At 37.9% G+C, this 16,303-nt stretch overlaps 1 protein-coding gene across 1 annotated transcript; it reads left to right on the top strand.

The window, feature by feature from the left end:
• Positions 1 to 595: 595 nt before the first annotated feature.
• Positions 596 to 3,996, top strand: LOC149173392 (uncharacterized). Its single transcript, XM_089427925.1, has 2 exons — positions 596 to 3,318; positions 3,451 to 3,996. Exons 1-2 carry the CDS (start codon positions 651 to 653, stop codon positions 3,900 to 3,902), a joined length of 3,120 nt encoding a protein of 1,039 aa, XP_089284051.1. The 5' UTR covers positions 596 to 650; the 3' UTR covers positions 3,903 to 3,996.
• Positions 3,997 to 16,303: the final 12,307 nt, after the last annotated feature.

Genomic DNA, 16,303 nt, shown 5'->3' with positions numbered 1-16,303 from the left:
CTTCAAGTGACTTTGCTGCTTGAACCACGTCTTTAGGTAATAATAAGTTTATGTCCTGAAACAATCCTTGTCTTTGCACCTTATTATTAGGTTATCTATCAATTGCTTCTGGAATTTAGGGTAACTGCCTATGCTGCTAGTGGCAGGACCTGTGCTTTTTGCATTACCTGTTGTGCTTTATGCTTAGACACCCTTGTACCATTGGAAAGGTCTCATTGGAATCTACAACTTTGTAACTATATCTTTCCATATTATTACATTATTTTCTTTAGAATTTTGGAATAAATATATAGTATAGAAATCTTTTATGGTATGTTCACAAATACTTTTGATTTGATACCATTTTTGAAATGTGTTATACCATTGGAAAAACATTAACATTCACTATTCACTTCGTTAACATTATTATTACACACACCATTATAAACTCTCAATTGTTGTCGTTAAATCAAATACGTTTTTTATTTGGAGAGATATGTCAGTATCGATTACATTTTAGGTATCGATTACATTTTTATAATTTTAAATTGAACTCTCTTCTATTTAAGTAAACCAATGCATTCATTTTTAGTGTTATACTTTGAGAAACGTTCGTTCACTTCTCTTCTTACTGTTATACTTCCTTCACAAACGTTCTCTACCTGTAGGAGATGGAGATCTGTCACGTTCCTTCACTTCTCTTCTTCCTTTATTTCATTCTCTCTCTCACTCCTCACCTATTTTCCGCCGTTCAATTACCTCATCATGGGCATCCTCATCTCAGCAATGCTTCTGATCAAGAGGCTCTGCTTGGATTCATGTCTGCCATCACATATGATCCATACCAGTCATTGCCCACTTCTTGGAAACCAAATGTTTCCTTCTGCGAGTGGACCGGCGTCAAATGCAGTCGGCGCAGACAGAGAGTGGTTTCCCTCAATGTTTCAGGCATGGGATTACAAGGTACAATCTCCCCCCTTCTCGGCAATCTCTCCTTTCTTACAATACTCGACCTTAGCAATAACACTTTTCATGGTCTCATTCCCTATCAATTGGGAAATTTGTTTCGCTTAAAGGATCTTTACCTGTCTCAGAATCACCTCTACGGTTCTATTCCGCCCACTCTGAGTAGGTGCCATCGTTTAGAGATCATCTCTATGAAAAGAAACAATCTCACAGGTACAATCCCGGCCTGGCTGGGAAACATATCCTCTTTGCACAAGATAGGCTTGTCTACCAATAACCTTCACGGGAGTATTCCATCCGAATTGGGCATGCTAAGCCAGGTAAGATTTATAAATCTGGGGATGAACAATTATCTCAGAGGACAAATTCCATCTTCCTTGTCTAACTGCACCAGTCTTCAAGTATTGAATATTGCCATTAACCAGTTTACTGGTAACATTCCCGCCGAGTTGTGTACCAAGAGCACCCAGTTGACCCAACTCTTTATGGGCGCTAATCAGTTGAGTGGCAGCATTCCTGCTTCCCTCTTCAATTGTACCAACCTTCAAAAGTTCGACGTACCATACAACCAGCTCAGCGGAGTAGTGCCCATGGAGTTCGGTAAACTGACGCAGCTCAAATGGCTTAACTTAGGCCGTAATAACTTGGTTAGCAGCAGCACCGCGAGCTTGCCCATTCTTACTGCTCTTACTAACTGCTCCTCCTTAGAAAAGCTATACTTATTTCGTAACCATTTTAAGGGGCGTTTGCCCTTCTCTATAGGTCATCTCTCTGCTAAATTATCCTACCTAAACTTGGAAGTGAATCATTTAACAGGAGAAATACCTCCGCAGATTGGAAACTTAACTAGTTTAACCGAGCTTTTTTTAGACTTCAATAATTTGACGGGGCATATTCCTTCTGCACTTAATACCCTTCAAAACTTGCAACAATTGGATATGTCATCCAACTATTTACAAGGAAACATCCCTTTCAATATTGGGCAACTCAAAAGTTTAGGGGCTTTAGATCTCTCTGAAAACAATTTTGATGGCAGAATCCCTGATTCTATTGCCAACCTCCAACAGTTAAGATATATGTATCTTTCTTATAATCAGTTATCAGGTAATATACCTCCAAATCTAGGGAAATGTGTGAACCTATTAGATCTAGACCTATCATACAACAGTTTCACTGGCCAAATACCTCCAGAGGTTGCAGGGCTTGAAAATTTAGCTTTCTCTTTCAACCTTTCGAACAATTTATTTCATGGACTTGTGCCTTTAGGACTAAGCAAGATGACTATGGTTCAAGCTATAGATATTTCTGCAAATCAATTAACTGGCCACATTCCAAGTACACTCCAAAGCTGCAAAGAACTAGAGTACCTCAATCTTTCCAGAAATGCACTCGAAGGTCCAATTCCAATTACACTCAATGAACTTCAAAGTCTTGAGGACATGGATTTATCCTACAACAATCTATCAGGTGGAATACCCTTGTCATTGGAAAAGCTCAAAATGCTCGTTCATTGTAATTTTTCTTTCAACAAGTTGTCAGGAGAAGTCCCTAAAGCAGGAATTTTCAAAAAGCTTGGTGCCATGGCTTTCATGGGAAATCCTGACCTCTGTGGACCTTGGGTAAGTCTGCCACCATGCTATGCTCACAAACATAAAAATATTTGGCATACAAAAAGAGTTATCGTACCTATGGTTATTGCAACAGTGATTGTTGTATTGTGTTTGTTTTTGGGAATCTTGCGGATTCAAAATCGCAAGAAACATACTCATACAGAGGTCGAGACATCCTTCACTATGGGCCATCGAAGAATTTCATATGGAGAGATCATGACTGCAACAAATGAATTTAGTGATGCCAACTTGCTAGGAGTTGGTAGTTTTGGAAAAGTGTACAAAGGGGTTCTAAATGATGGCACAATTGTTGCTATCAAGCTTCTCAATTTGGAAAATGAGGGGACCAACAAGAGTTTTGACAAGGAATGCAAAGTTTTGGGTAAAGTTAGGCACCGGAATTTGATTAGAATCATAACATGTTATTCAAACCTCCAAATGAAAGCTTTGATATTTCCATTAATGCAAAATGGAAGCTTAGAGAAGTGGTTATATCCTAATGGCCAAGAAGAAAGTAATTTGAGCTTGTTTCAAAGGTTGAATATAGCAATAGATATTGCACAAGGAATGGCATATCTCCATCACCATTGTTTTGTGCAAGTGCTCCATTGTGATCTAAAACCTAGCAATGTGCTTCTCGATGAAGATATGACAACGTATTTAACAGATTTTGGTATTGCTAGTATATGTTTTGCAAATTCGAAGGATGCAGAGATCACTTCAACACATGCACTCAAAGGGTCAGTAGGCTACATTCCTCCAGGTATTATGTGAAATAGATATCATGTCAAACAAATTATAGATATTTTATAGCATACTAAGCAATGTTTGCAATTTCCTATTTTTATTAAAATATGTATATTATAAATCTTCTAATGAGAATGTCTCAATGTAGAATATGGATTGGGTGGTCGTGCAACGACAAAAGGTGATGTTTATAGCTACGGAATAGTGTTATTGGAGATGTTGACTAGAAAGAAGCCCACACACAACATCTTTGTGGAAGGAATGAACTTACATAAATGGGTGGATAGTGGTTTTCTTAATGGAATAAAAGACGTGGTTGATGGGAGTCTATTGAGGAGGACAACTATGAGCACTATAGAAGACAAGGAGCTCAATTGCCTCAACCAACTCATAAAGGTGGGTTTTCTCTGCACAACAGAATCTCCTGAAGGACGGCCTGGTATGATGGACATTGTGGGTACATTGCAAAGCATCAAAGAGACTTTTTTGGGAGCTACAATGATTCCAAAATTCCAATCAAAAATATCACATTTAATGGGTAGTACAAGTACTACTCATAACAACATTGGTGAAGGCCAAAGTTCTTCTAGTTTATTGTAAGGGAGTAGTGATTTTATAATTGAATCATGAAATAATTTGATCCAATAGTTGTATAATTGAACCATGAAATAATTTGATCCATTGTCATTTGTTTCACTAAACCATGATGTAATTTGAATCTTTTGTCATTAGTTCCATCTAATTCAAGTCTTATTCTTTTCTTATACCCTATACAACATATTTGTAGTTTTAATCCCCTTCTCCTCTATGTGGCATGTCTATTGTAACTTGTTGGATGCACCAACGTGAAGAATAAAGCGACATTGAAATATGTCATAAATGGCGCCTTTCAAATGTTTTTACAACTATAAAGTCCCCTATCTTCATTTTAGAAATTTTTTTATGTATATCAATCTTATTGTTCAATATTCATTTACATCTATAATAAAATGCAATGCAATTTAGTTTTATTTGTGTTCTTCCGGGTAATGCAATTTAGTTTTATTTGTGTTGTTCCGGGTAGATAAATATACAAAGGAATTTCTATTTGTTTTAAAAGGGCAGCCACAAGCATTCATGAAACATGAACATGTTGACAAAAATGAAGCTTACACTTTTTTTTTTAATGTTCCTCCTTTACACCAGCACTATGAAGCCACAGTTGTATCAGAAGATCAATCTGTACCAGACAAGGTTCTGCCTTATTACCAGAATAGTTAGGAATTAGGTTGGACACCTAATTTTCATTAGAGGTAGCTGTAGGGTGAAATCTGTAGCACAATTATTATAAGCAATTTAAAGATTTGGCCTTGAATTATGTTTTAGAATATTATTGTGGCATCGGTTTTAAATAACCTGTTATCTCTGACCGGTCATGAAGGTAACTTTTGTGATTTTCAACAGAAGATATGATCTACAACAAGATACTATGGATTTTAAATGGATTTGGGGGTTCATAGAGAACATTCTGGTCTGTTTGTTTATCAGCACGAACTCTTACAGAGATGAACACTGAATAATCTATTTCAGAAATATTCATTTGTTAATATGGAACAAAAGTGTTGAGAATATACACATGTAAATCAGATTTTTGTTTATATCCATAGAGCAGATGCCAGTAATGTGCCCTTCATTAGGAGTATTGTATTTGACAATTGGGAGATATGTCATGACATGAATTTCCAGTATTTCACGAAGGCTAATCTTAGTTAAAAATAATGGAGAAATGGTTATATGGTTGTAACGTATCTCCTTAGTTTAGGATTAGTTCCTAGAGTTTAGGAGGTTGTTCACAACTACCTAATTTTCAGTGATGTATTTAATATTGTAATATTCATTTGATGTAATGTAGAGTGAACGAGAGTGAGAGTCTCCTCTTTGTTTGAGTGCAGTCTCCCAGGTGCTGTACACACCTATGAGCTGCAACTCCTTCATTTAATTCAAAGTGTGATTTTTATCTTGGTATCAGAGCTTAGGGTAGAGATAGCCTCATTTTTTTAGGGATGTATCATTAGTTACATTTCTGTAGTGGTAGGAGTGAATGTAAATGTGTGTGTGTGATCAGGTGGAACTGCAGTAACACCTGGAGCGAAGGGTCTCAGATGACTGATCATCTCTGAGCCGGAGAAAGGGTTGAGTAATTGGCACGGATTTTTTGAAGACAGTCACGCCAATCCAGAACAAAACAGAAAGGCGTGATTTTTTAAAGAACAGAAGCGCCCATTGGCGCGAGTTTGGGGCTGATAAGCGCACCAACAAAATTATAACTAAATTGGCGCGAATCCGTGGCTATTAAGCGCGCCAATTTCCGTGGACACCGTGAATTTTTATTTTCTGTTATTGGCGCAGATTTGTAGCTGTTCAAAGCGCCATAGAGCCAACCTCTTTCTCTCTATAAATCTGCAATTTTTTGCAGATCGGAGTTGCCCGGTGGTGGCACGTGGAGATTTCTGCTCGGTGGTAGCATATTTGGTTTGCCCGGTGGTGGCGAATTGAGGTTCCTTGATCCGCTTGGATCGGACCTACCCGGTGGTGGCGAATTGGGGATTTGTGATCCGCTCGGAGGTAGTAGATCAGACCTGCCTGGTGGTGGCGAATCAGAGCCCTATGATCTGCTCGGTGGAAGTAGATCAGTTTTTTTCCCGGTGGTGGCGCAGTGCAGCTCCTCGATCTGTTCGGTGGAAGCAGATCGCCTTTGCCCGGTGGTGGCGTGTTGGAGCTTGCTTGTTGATCTGTTCGGTGGTAGCAGATCGGTTTTGCCCGGTGGTGGCACAGTGAAGTCCCTGATCTGTTCGGTGGCAGCAGATCGGACTTGCCTGGTGGTGGCACAGTGAAGTCCCTGATCTGTTCAGTGGCAGCAAATCGGACTTGACCGGTGGTGGCACAGTGAAGTTCCTGATTTGTTCGTGGTAGTAGATCGGACTTTCCCGGTGGTGGCCGATTGGAGTGTTCAGTTGGGCGAAAATGAACAACAACATAGAATCATACCTCCACGAGTCTGGCAAACTCGATGGAATGAATTTCTCCAACTGGAAATTCAAAATGCAAACTTTGCTGGAGAGCATAAATGCATGGGGGATCGTTGAGGGAAATGAGCCGAAATTTGGAACAACGACTCAAGAACAAGACCGGGATAAAAGAGAAACAAAAGCAAAAGTTATACTGAAGATGTCCGTTAAAGACAATATTATCCCTCATATCAGAGATTCCAAGTCAGTCGTTGATATATGGACAACGATCAAGAGCCTGTATGAGACTCAGAATACAAATCGTGTTCTGGCACTTAAGGGAAAGTTGCTTGCATTGAAGATGGACGAGAATGAGTCCGTTGGTGGATTCATGGCCAGAGTCAAGGATCTGAAAGACAAACTGGGAGCTATTGGAGAAAAAGTGTCCGACTCAGATCTAGTTACACTCACATTGAACAGAATGACGGATGAATATCAGACATTCATCACAGGACTATCAGCGAGGGAGAAAGCCCCTTCATTTGATGAGCTGACAGCGATTCTACTCCAGGAGGAGGAGCGAAGACAGAATCTGAAAACTCAGAGCAATGACCTAGCTCTGATGGTAAAGAGGCGACAGTACAGAGGAAAGTAGCACCAGCAACTGCAGCAGCACCAGCAGAAGGGGGCCAACTCTTTTCAGAAGAGACCGTTCAGAGGTATGACTGATAATTATGTTAAGAGATGTTTTTATTGTGGCAAACCTAGTCATCAAATTAAAGAATGCTGTAAGAGGTAGGTGGATGAAAGAAAAGGCAAACAGAGGAAACACCAGGACTGTTTTGCTGGAGAAGAGGAGGACCACAGCCATGATCTTCGACTATTCACAATCGATTGTGCTCTTTCAGCATCAAAGGGAGATGAGGACGACATATGGTATGTCGACTCTGGCGCATCCTCACACATGACCGGTAAGAAAGACTGTTTTGAATTTCTTGAAGAATCTGCAGGTGGATCAAAAATTTATCTAGGAGATGACAGTGGGTATGAGATAAAAGGATGTGGAGATATTCATGTGAAGCTACCTAGTGGCGACATTAAACATCTTAAAAGTGTATTATATGTTCTAGGAATTAAGAAAAACTTGATCTCTGTCTCAATGATTACAGATCAGGACATGCAGGTGCAATTCTTTAAGAATGGTTGTGTCATTAAGGATAGCCAGATGGAAACAGTTGCAACAGGAGTGCGCGTGGGGAATCTGTATAGATTGGATGCAAAGAGTATGCCACGACAAGCAATGGTTGCAGCTGGATCAACAGTCGAAAATATCTGGCATTAGAGATTTGGACATCTCAATTTGCAAGACCTCATCTTACTTCAGAAGAAAGGTATGGTCGATGGACTCTCTGTTTTTCATAATGTCAAGCTGGAATGTGATGGATGTGCATTAGGGAAAATGCATAGAGAAGAGTTACCTTTGCATGTCAACAGAAAGGAAAGAGACATCTTAGAACTAGTGCATACAAATATTTGTGGACCTATGCAAACTAGGTCCCTAGGATGTGCATATTATTTTTTGTTGTTTACAGATGACTGCACTAGGTTTTCATGGGTGTATTTTTTAAGTAAAAAGAGTCAAGCCTTTCGGTACTTTAAAGAGTTCAAATCTATGATAGAGAACCAAACAGGAAAGAGGATAAAGATTCTCCGCTCGGACGAAGAGGGAGAATACAAGTTAGGAGAGTTCATGAACTTCTGCAAGCAGCATGGGATTATGCAGCAATTCACAGTGCCACACACTCCACAGCAGAATGGAGTAGCAAAACGCAAGAACAGAACTCTTGTGGAGTGCGCGAGAAGTATGCTTCAAGGTAAAGGTATATCAAATGGTCTTTGGGCAGAAGCCATTAATACTGCTGTTTATTTAAAGAATACGAGTCCTACTAAATGTCTAGGCTTCAAAACCCCCTTTGAAGCATTGTTTGGACTCAAACTAGCAGTTAGTCATCTAAGAATATTTGGATCTAAAGCTTATGCTCATATACCAAAAGCAGATAGAAAGAAGTTAGACCCCAAAGCCTTGAAATGTATATTTGTAGGATATGGCACATAGTATAAGGCATACAAATTATATAATCTTGTGACTCATAAAGTTTTTGCAAGAAGAGATGTTATTTTTCATGAACAGAATGAAGATGAAAAGGAAGACTCTAACAGTGACAACCACATTCCATTGCTGATAGAGATGAACAGTGACGGAGATGAAGAGTAGGAGCAGGGGCAGAAACAGGAAGAAGTAGCAGCAGATAGTGTAATAAGTGATGATGCAGGCCCGGAAAGTGTTGAAACAGATAGAGTTGAGGTAAGTCCTCTACTTAGGAAGACTAGACAACCTAAAAGATTGAAAGGCTATGCTTTAATGTCCAAAATTTTAAACATTGTAGAACCTTCAAATTATGAAGAAGTAAGTAAATCAGATGAATGGAGCGCTGCAATGCATGAGGAAATTGAATCAATATATAGAAATCATAGTTGGGATTTAGTTGAGTTGCCTGAAGGAAAAACCCCTATAGGTTGTAAGTGGCTGTATAAACCTAAGATAAATGTAGATGGGAGTGTAGAAAAATACAAAGCTAGATTGGTAGCAAAGGGTTATTCACAGCAAGAAGGCATAGATTTCAATGACACCTTTGCCCCTGTAGCTAAACTAAATACAATTAGAATGCTAATCTTGTTAGCAACAAAACATAAATGGAAGCTACACCAGCTAGATGTTAAGTCTGCATTTCTGAATGGAGAATTAAAGGAAGAAATTTATTTAGTACAGCCTCCTGGTTTTGTGAAAAAGGGGTAGGAGCATTTAGTGTGTAAATTGCATAAGGCACTTTATGGTTTGAAACAAGCGCCCAGGTCATGGTATGAAAAAATTGATTCATTTTTTATACAACATGGTTTTCATAGGAGCCTCAACGACCCAAACCTGTATACCAAGATAAATAAACAGAGGCAAATCATTTTGATTTCTTTGTATGTGGATGACATGATTATAACAGGAAATGCAAATAATTTGATCAAAGAAATCAAGCAGCAAATGTCACAGGTATTTGAAATGAAAGACCTTGGAGATCTTCATTATTGCCTAGGTTTGGTGGTATGGAAAGATTCTGGTCAAACTTTTCTAACTCAAGGAAAGTATGTCAGAACTCTGTTGGAAAGATTCAGAATGGAACCGTGTAAAACAATAGCAACACCATTGCAGCAGAATCTCAAGTTAAGCAGTGATGATGGCACAAAACAGGTGGATGCCACTTTGTATAGACAGCTAGTGGGAAGTTTGATATATCTCACGACAACTAGACCTAATCTAGCATATTCTGTTAGTGTGCTGAGCCAGTTTATGTCCAGACCACTTGAAAGTCACTGGATTGCAGCAAAATGTGTGTTGAGGTACATTAGTGGTACTTGTAATTATGGTATTTTATACACTGACATTTTTGATGTTACTTTAGCAGGTTATTCAGATTTTGATTGGACAGGTGACCTGGATGATCATAGATCCATCATAGGTTATGCATTTAGTATTGGATCCAAGGTTATTTCGTGGAGTAGCAAAAAGCAAAGTACTGTAGGATTATCATCATGTGAAGCTGAGTACCAGGCCTTGTGTGCAGCTACATGTGAAGCTATCTGGTTGAGGAGATTGCTTAGTGATGCAGGCGAAGGACAGAAAGAAGAAACCATCATCAAAACTGACAACCAGAGCACAATAAAGCTTGCATACAATCCAGTTTTCCATAAAAATACTAAGCATATTGACACTCAGTTTCATTTTGTTCGAGAAAAGATACAGTCAAAAGAAATATGTGTGGAGTATTGTAACACTTGTGATAATTTAGCTGATATTTTTACTAAGCGTCTAGGGCGAGTAAAGTTTGAGTTATTTAGAGGGATGTTAGGAGTGCAAAATAACCCTTTCTCCATTAAGGGGGGAGTTAAAAATAATGGAGAAATGGTTATATGGTTGTAGCGTATCTCCTTAGTTTAGGATTAGTTCCTAGAGTTTAGGAGGTTGTTCACAACTACCTAATTTTCAGTGATGTATTTAATATTGTAATATTCATTTGATGTAATGTAGAGTGAACGAGAGTGAGAGTCTCCTCTTTGTTTGAGTACAGTCTCCCAGGTATGCACACCTGTGAGCTGCAACTCCTTCATTTAATTCAAAGTGTGATTTTTATACAAACACTTGGACTGACTAGTCTCCGCACAATATCCCTGTACCTAGAAAAACATAATTGGAATGGTTGTGAGAAGTGATTTTAGCATGATTGTCACCACTGTGGGAAAGTTTGCAGAAAACTTTGATCTTTAGTCTCGGGTATTATGCAAACTGTGTGCTGAGTTTGGAGATATTTTCCCATTTTCCGGCTCATGTGTGAAAGGGAAATTTTGATTAGCACATCGATATCTGAGCAAGTATTGATATGGGAAAATCATGTCATGCACGAGTACTTCAAAAATTCAAATTTCTACAAATGTATGCTCGAACAAAAAATCTACCCTTCCAACTTGCCATTTTCAACTTGCGGTACTCTGCACCAATATTCACAATCTGACAGTCCTCTGATTTTATGACAATTCCTGTACAACACCAGCTGGGAAAGTGAGTGGAAACAAGAGATTTGAACCAGCGAGGACCTGCATGGTGAAGTCGATAGTCATAAATCTCTTCATACCCACTTGAGGCAACCACTTGAAATTACTTCGTACCCACTTAACCAGAATGGTGAAGTACTCATAAATAATTTACGCGGAATAATTATAATACAAAGACTTTCCAAGGAATATTGATCCTCCACCTACCTTTACAGACAAGAGTCGAAAGTCATTAACCATTCCCGTGGTGCACGTAACTCTCAATAATTCACACTCCAAAGACTTTGCAAGGAATATTGATCCTCCACCTACCTTTACAGACAAGAGTCGACAGTCATTAACCATTCCCGTGGTGCACGTCACTCTCATAATTCACACTTCAAAGAGTATAGAGTATAATGAAGTCAACAGTCATTAGTCATTGACTGACGTGGCACACATTCGCCCATAGTCGTTAGCCATGGAACGACGTGGCATACGTTCATGTGGAGTAATGGAGACTCCAAATACTTTTAACTATAAAGCCATTATTATTACGTGTTCGTTATAACGTTGAGTATGAATTACTTTGCCATTGGATCAAAAATCATATAGCACTTTCCACTTTATAAAGGAAAATATATTTATTTAAAAAAAATAAATTATTTTCTCTGTTTTGATTGGTTATAGTTTTATTTTATAATGATTTTAGTTATTATTACTTCCATAGTAGTTTTATTCTTTTTTACCTTAGCTATTATTGCTATTATAGCAGTTTTATTCTGACCCTGTAAGTTGTATAATTTATTAATGAAGCAATATTTAATGATACAGACAAATACATTCTATATACACTAAGCTTCAACATTTAACATTTAATATTCCTATTATCACAGAGTTTCATTAAATTTTGCTAAATTTTGCTAGTCTTTTAGACCCTGACATCAACTTGGTGAACTTCGAAGCACAAAGGTTTTTGCAAGAAATTTTGAGAACACTACAAATTTATTGGCCTCTATTCATATAGATACAACCGAGACCTAACACATTCAACAGATCAATTAACACGAATAAATTAACACAAATAAATTTATTAGAGATATAATCCCGTGGCAACAGTGCAATGGATCAATTAAATTTGAGGGAGCATTGAACACTAGATAATAGTTGGATCTAATGACTATCGGAAGACTTCTACAGTTGGTCACTAGTTCAAGTCATATGGAATGATTTAAAGTCGAAAGAAAAGAGATCCATCAAATGTGTTTCAAAATCCAGAGTTAATGCCAAATTCATCCATTCATCAACTAACCCAAAAACAATTTGATTAGTTATTTTATTATTATGGCTAACAACATTATATAAAAAAATTACACCATTTTTAATATTATACTATTTAGTTTTACCGTTATTTTATTAATATGATTAACCACAATATTTAAAAAATGTGAGAATATGCCAATTTGCATGGAATCTATATTTTCAGGCAAGCCAATTAATATACTTGAAATGTAAATGCAAATATAATTATATATTCAATGTGTAACATAACTACATATTTGAGTTGAAGAATGCAATTTTTATATAATTCAGTTGCTTTTGAGTCAACTAATTTTTAAATAATATTCTTTTCTCCTATGATGTTGTATGTGCTTTTTTAACAATAATATGTTACAATATGGAAAATAGGGAAAACTTTTTGAGTCCACAAAGAGCTAGTGGTATCGTACAGTAATAATGGAAGATGGAACCTTGATCCCCAATAAACCTTAGCTTGCCATGTCTCCATTTCTTGGCTCATGGGGTTGGAAAAACAATCTTGAGGTGTCGAAATAAGTATGCAAAAATTGCCCACACACCAAAACAAAAACTTCTTGCTAGGGTGACCAAGTTATAGTTTTTTAAAGCTACGATTGTTTTGGCATTGAAATTAGGGTCAATCTTGCTCTTTAATTGTATAGATATAATCTAAATTGATCAAATTCTAAACCTTAACACCAACTTGAACTCAATATTTTTACTTTAATTTAACTATATTTAAACCAAGCAGGAGGACTCACTACTATGTAGCACTTGTTCAGTGACCGTTCATGTGTTTTAAAGGAATAATTGATCATCCAACACTTTTACTGGTAATGAAGTCAATAGTCACTAACGGTTCACATCATTGTGAATAATTGATAGTTCAATGACTTGTACTTTATGAAGGTATAGTAAAGTATCACTTCCTCTTGACGCATTGGTGGGAAACTTTCTTTTCTCATCTCAACGCATTGGTGGTGTTGGGGAAAAAATTCCTCCCCATTAAATTTTTATAAATATTAAGCTTTAAGAACCTTTATAGGGTAATGTAGCGCCTTCTCTAACATTTGAGCATGATTGAACAATGAATCTGCCTTTAATTGTAGATCAATGGTTAACCATATCTCTCGCGCTTTCAAATTACGTGTTGGATAGTGTCTATTAAACACTCGACGCCTTTAAAACTCTTGCAAGTTCCTGGCTTGATCATCATCAAAACTAATCCAGTTAGAACTATGAATACTATCACATATGAAGGTGTGTGTATAATAAGAGCTTCATTGTTTCCTGATGCACGTAGACCGTTGATTAACCCTATATCCAATGACTCTCGGAACTTATCGCAATTGAAATTTCTTACTCGTTAGTGCGTCCCTGCGGACCTGATACCACGATCACCGTTGATCAATTTCAGATCAACGATCATCACATTTGGAATTGCATGTTGTTTAACTTGTTTCTTTCATGTGATGGGAGGTTCCTCCCGCTGTGGTTGGTGACTCAACCTATGATGGCCTCACACATGGCCACTTCATTAATGAGCATCTTAAAATGCCATTAAGCCTAAGCACCGCCATCTTTTTCCCATCTCGCTTATTATTTTCGCTCTCTGCCTAATATTCACTCGAGCTCGGCCATGATCCCGTCGAGGTTGCAAGACTACTGCGCTCATCACGAATTCAAACACATTCTCCTGTAAGTTATTATTTCTCTCCGCCTTTTGATTACAGTTGTAATCATGCCAATTTGAGCCGTTATGGACGATTTGGCAGGAAAATAAGCCAGTGAATGAGTTGGCGGGAGTGCAGGACACCAAGGTGTGCCTCACTGATATCCTCACCTTAAAGAGGACTCTCTCCTCATCAAAAACTATGTCATCTGATGACCATTTCTTTCTTAGGACTAGAATCCTACATGCAATTCTTCCTCCAGTCCATTTCGACCCTAATTCCATATTGTTGCTCGCTGAAAGCTTTGAACTAGAACAACAAACGATATATTTTAGGAATAATCACGATTTATTTTTAAAGATCGATCAGGGAATTATTGCAACAATGTTGAGCATTCTAGCCTAGGGAATAGACATATCAGGCAGAGGGTTAGAAAACCAATTCATTACATGGGCTAAGGAAGATAAGCTTGAATTCCTCCGAACCCTTTTCAGAAATCCCGACCCTAAGCTTAAGCTAGTTTTTCCTATTCAAAGTACTTTGCTAAAACCCTTCTACCAGACCTTAACGTATCTCTTGTCGGTTCTTTTCAGTCTCGCCGATGAATCAAAGGTAGATGAATCATTGTTTTTAGCAATTTGTCTTGTTACTCTTAAGCCAGACCAACAGACCATTAATTTTCCCAAATACTTAGCTTTGGCCCTCACGGTGGATTTGTCTACCACCTTTCATTTCCGCTCCTGCCGACACTATTCCTACCTTGTTCACTTGATTTGTTATTATTATCCTTCGTACTTCCTCGCTTCTGGACTCCTCTTAGACACTACAGCCACTGAAGGCAGAGAAAAAGAAGTATTTCGTTGGTTCAATGCCATATATCCTCAACGTATTCCATTGACTTACTCTCAGTATATCAACTTCTTTGCCTATCCTTTAAAAGATAAAATAACTAAAGCTAGAGTGAATCTAATCTCAGAAGACCAAGTCAAAGTACTAAGGCTAACCAAGCAAGAAAGTATTGGTAGTTGGTTTCTGTTTCCAGAATATACTGTAATACGATTATATGCATTTGATAATAAGCCGACTTGGCTTCCCAAGTATGTAACACATTTACTATTTCCATACGAAGTGTTAAGGCAAAAAATTATGCTTAATGAATTTCATTTTGTATCTAAAAAGAAACGAGCGTTGTTTAATTATTCTTATTCTATATCTCCTCTAATTTTTAATAATAAGAATGCCATGGATGTTATGGAAAAGGAAGTGTATTTTTTTGGTTTCATGCATGATGATTGTTGGCATTATGACCCACTAGGTATTATTTCACGACTTAAAAAATAGGCTAGATTATTGGCTTATATTCATGACAGTAGACCAAAATTAGAAAAAATGGAAAATTCACCGGTATTGTCAGAAGAAGATTTACAATCAGTACCTTCTACAGGAATGACTGGCGTATTCCTACAAGCTTCCTCCGACCACTCACAGATTCAGGAACACATAAGAGAAGATGAAACTTTAGTTTCATGTTCTACTACCCCCATGAATAAGCGAAAAGCTAATGAATTAACTCAATTTAAGCTAGTTCGACGCGTGAGATCAAAGGAAGCCAATGTGGAGACGTATGATTTTGATTGGAAGATTGAGTAATTAGACACATAGATCAGACAAACCTTAAGGGATATCGAACCTAAATATTCTGGGACTCAAGCCCTGGAGATCCAACACTCATTTGCTAAGCAGAAGAAAGAAGTAAGTTTTGTTAAAGAACTGGCTACAGTCCCCAAACAGTCCCAATTAGTGGACACCTCAGGGCTCCAAGAGATGTTACTTGTAAGTGGGCCCCGTTTCATATTAGTGACTGATTTGAAGACAAATACAACCTTACTGTGTTGCAACCTGAGATGGGAGAAAACCAACAAGTGGTTGGATCCAAAACATCCTCTCTGGCAATAAATCTGGGAATAGTGTTAGACATGGACATGATTAACTTACATCAACAAAAAGGTGAGATAGTCGCTCGCAGACTCCTCGACTCCACAACAGGGAACGAGAAGATGTAGGCTATGTTGGAAAACGTTTCCGAACAACTGAATATAACTTGTATGGCCATGCATAACAAAACTAACTGAATCAAGGAACTGGAAGAGATTGTGGTTCGACAATCTGGGCATCCTAAAGACACTACCCCTCTGAAGAAGTTACTCGAGGAAAATGAAAAACAAATAAAATCTCTTCAGGAAATCTTGAATATCCCAGACCACGACCCCCATGTTCTTATATAAGCATTGAGAGGTGGGAAGAAGTCGAGTGTTGTCTTCGGGAAATGGAAATTGTTATGCGGCTCAAGGAAGAACAATGTAAAAAAAACCCTCGAGCATCTAGAGGAAGTCAGAACAAAATT

The sequence above is a fragment of the Pinus tabuliformis genome, chromosome 4_2 (assembly GCF_031772625.1).
Source record: "Pinus tabuliformis cultivar Carrire ecotype Pingquan chromosome 4_2, CPIR1, whole genome shotgun sequence".
In the NCBI taxonomy this organism is placed as follows: domain Eukaryota; kingdom Viridiplantae; phylum Streptophyta; class Pinopsida; order Pinales; family Pinaceae; genus Pinus; species Pinus tabuliformis.
This window is presented reverse-complemented; position numbering and strand designations above follow the sequence as displayed.

What these genes read in the sequence shown, in the direction of transcription:
- LOC149173392 (XM_089427925.1), top strand. Translation starts at nt 651, where the DNA reads ATGGAGATCTGTCACGTTCCTTCACTTCTCTTCTTCCTTTATTTCATT. An exon ending in AGTAGGCTACATTCCTCCAG is followed by an intron (nt 3,319 to 3,450) that starts GTATTATGTGAA and finishes GTCTCAATGTAG; the next exon opens with AATATGGATTGGGTGGTCGT.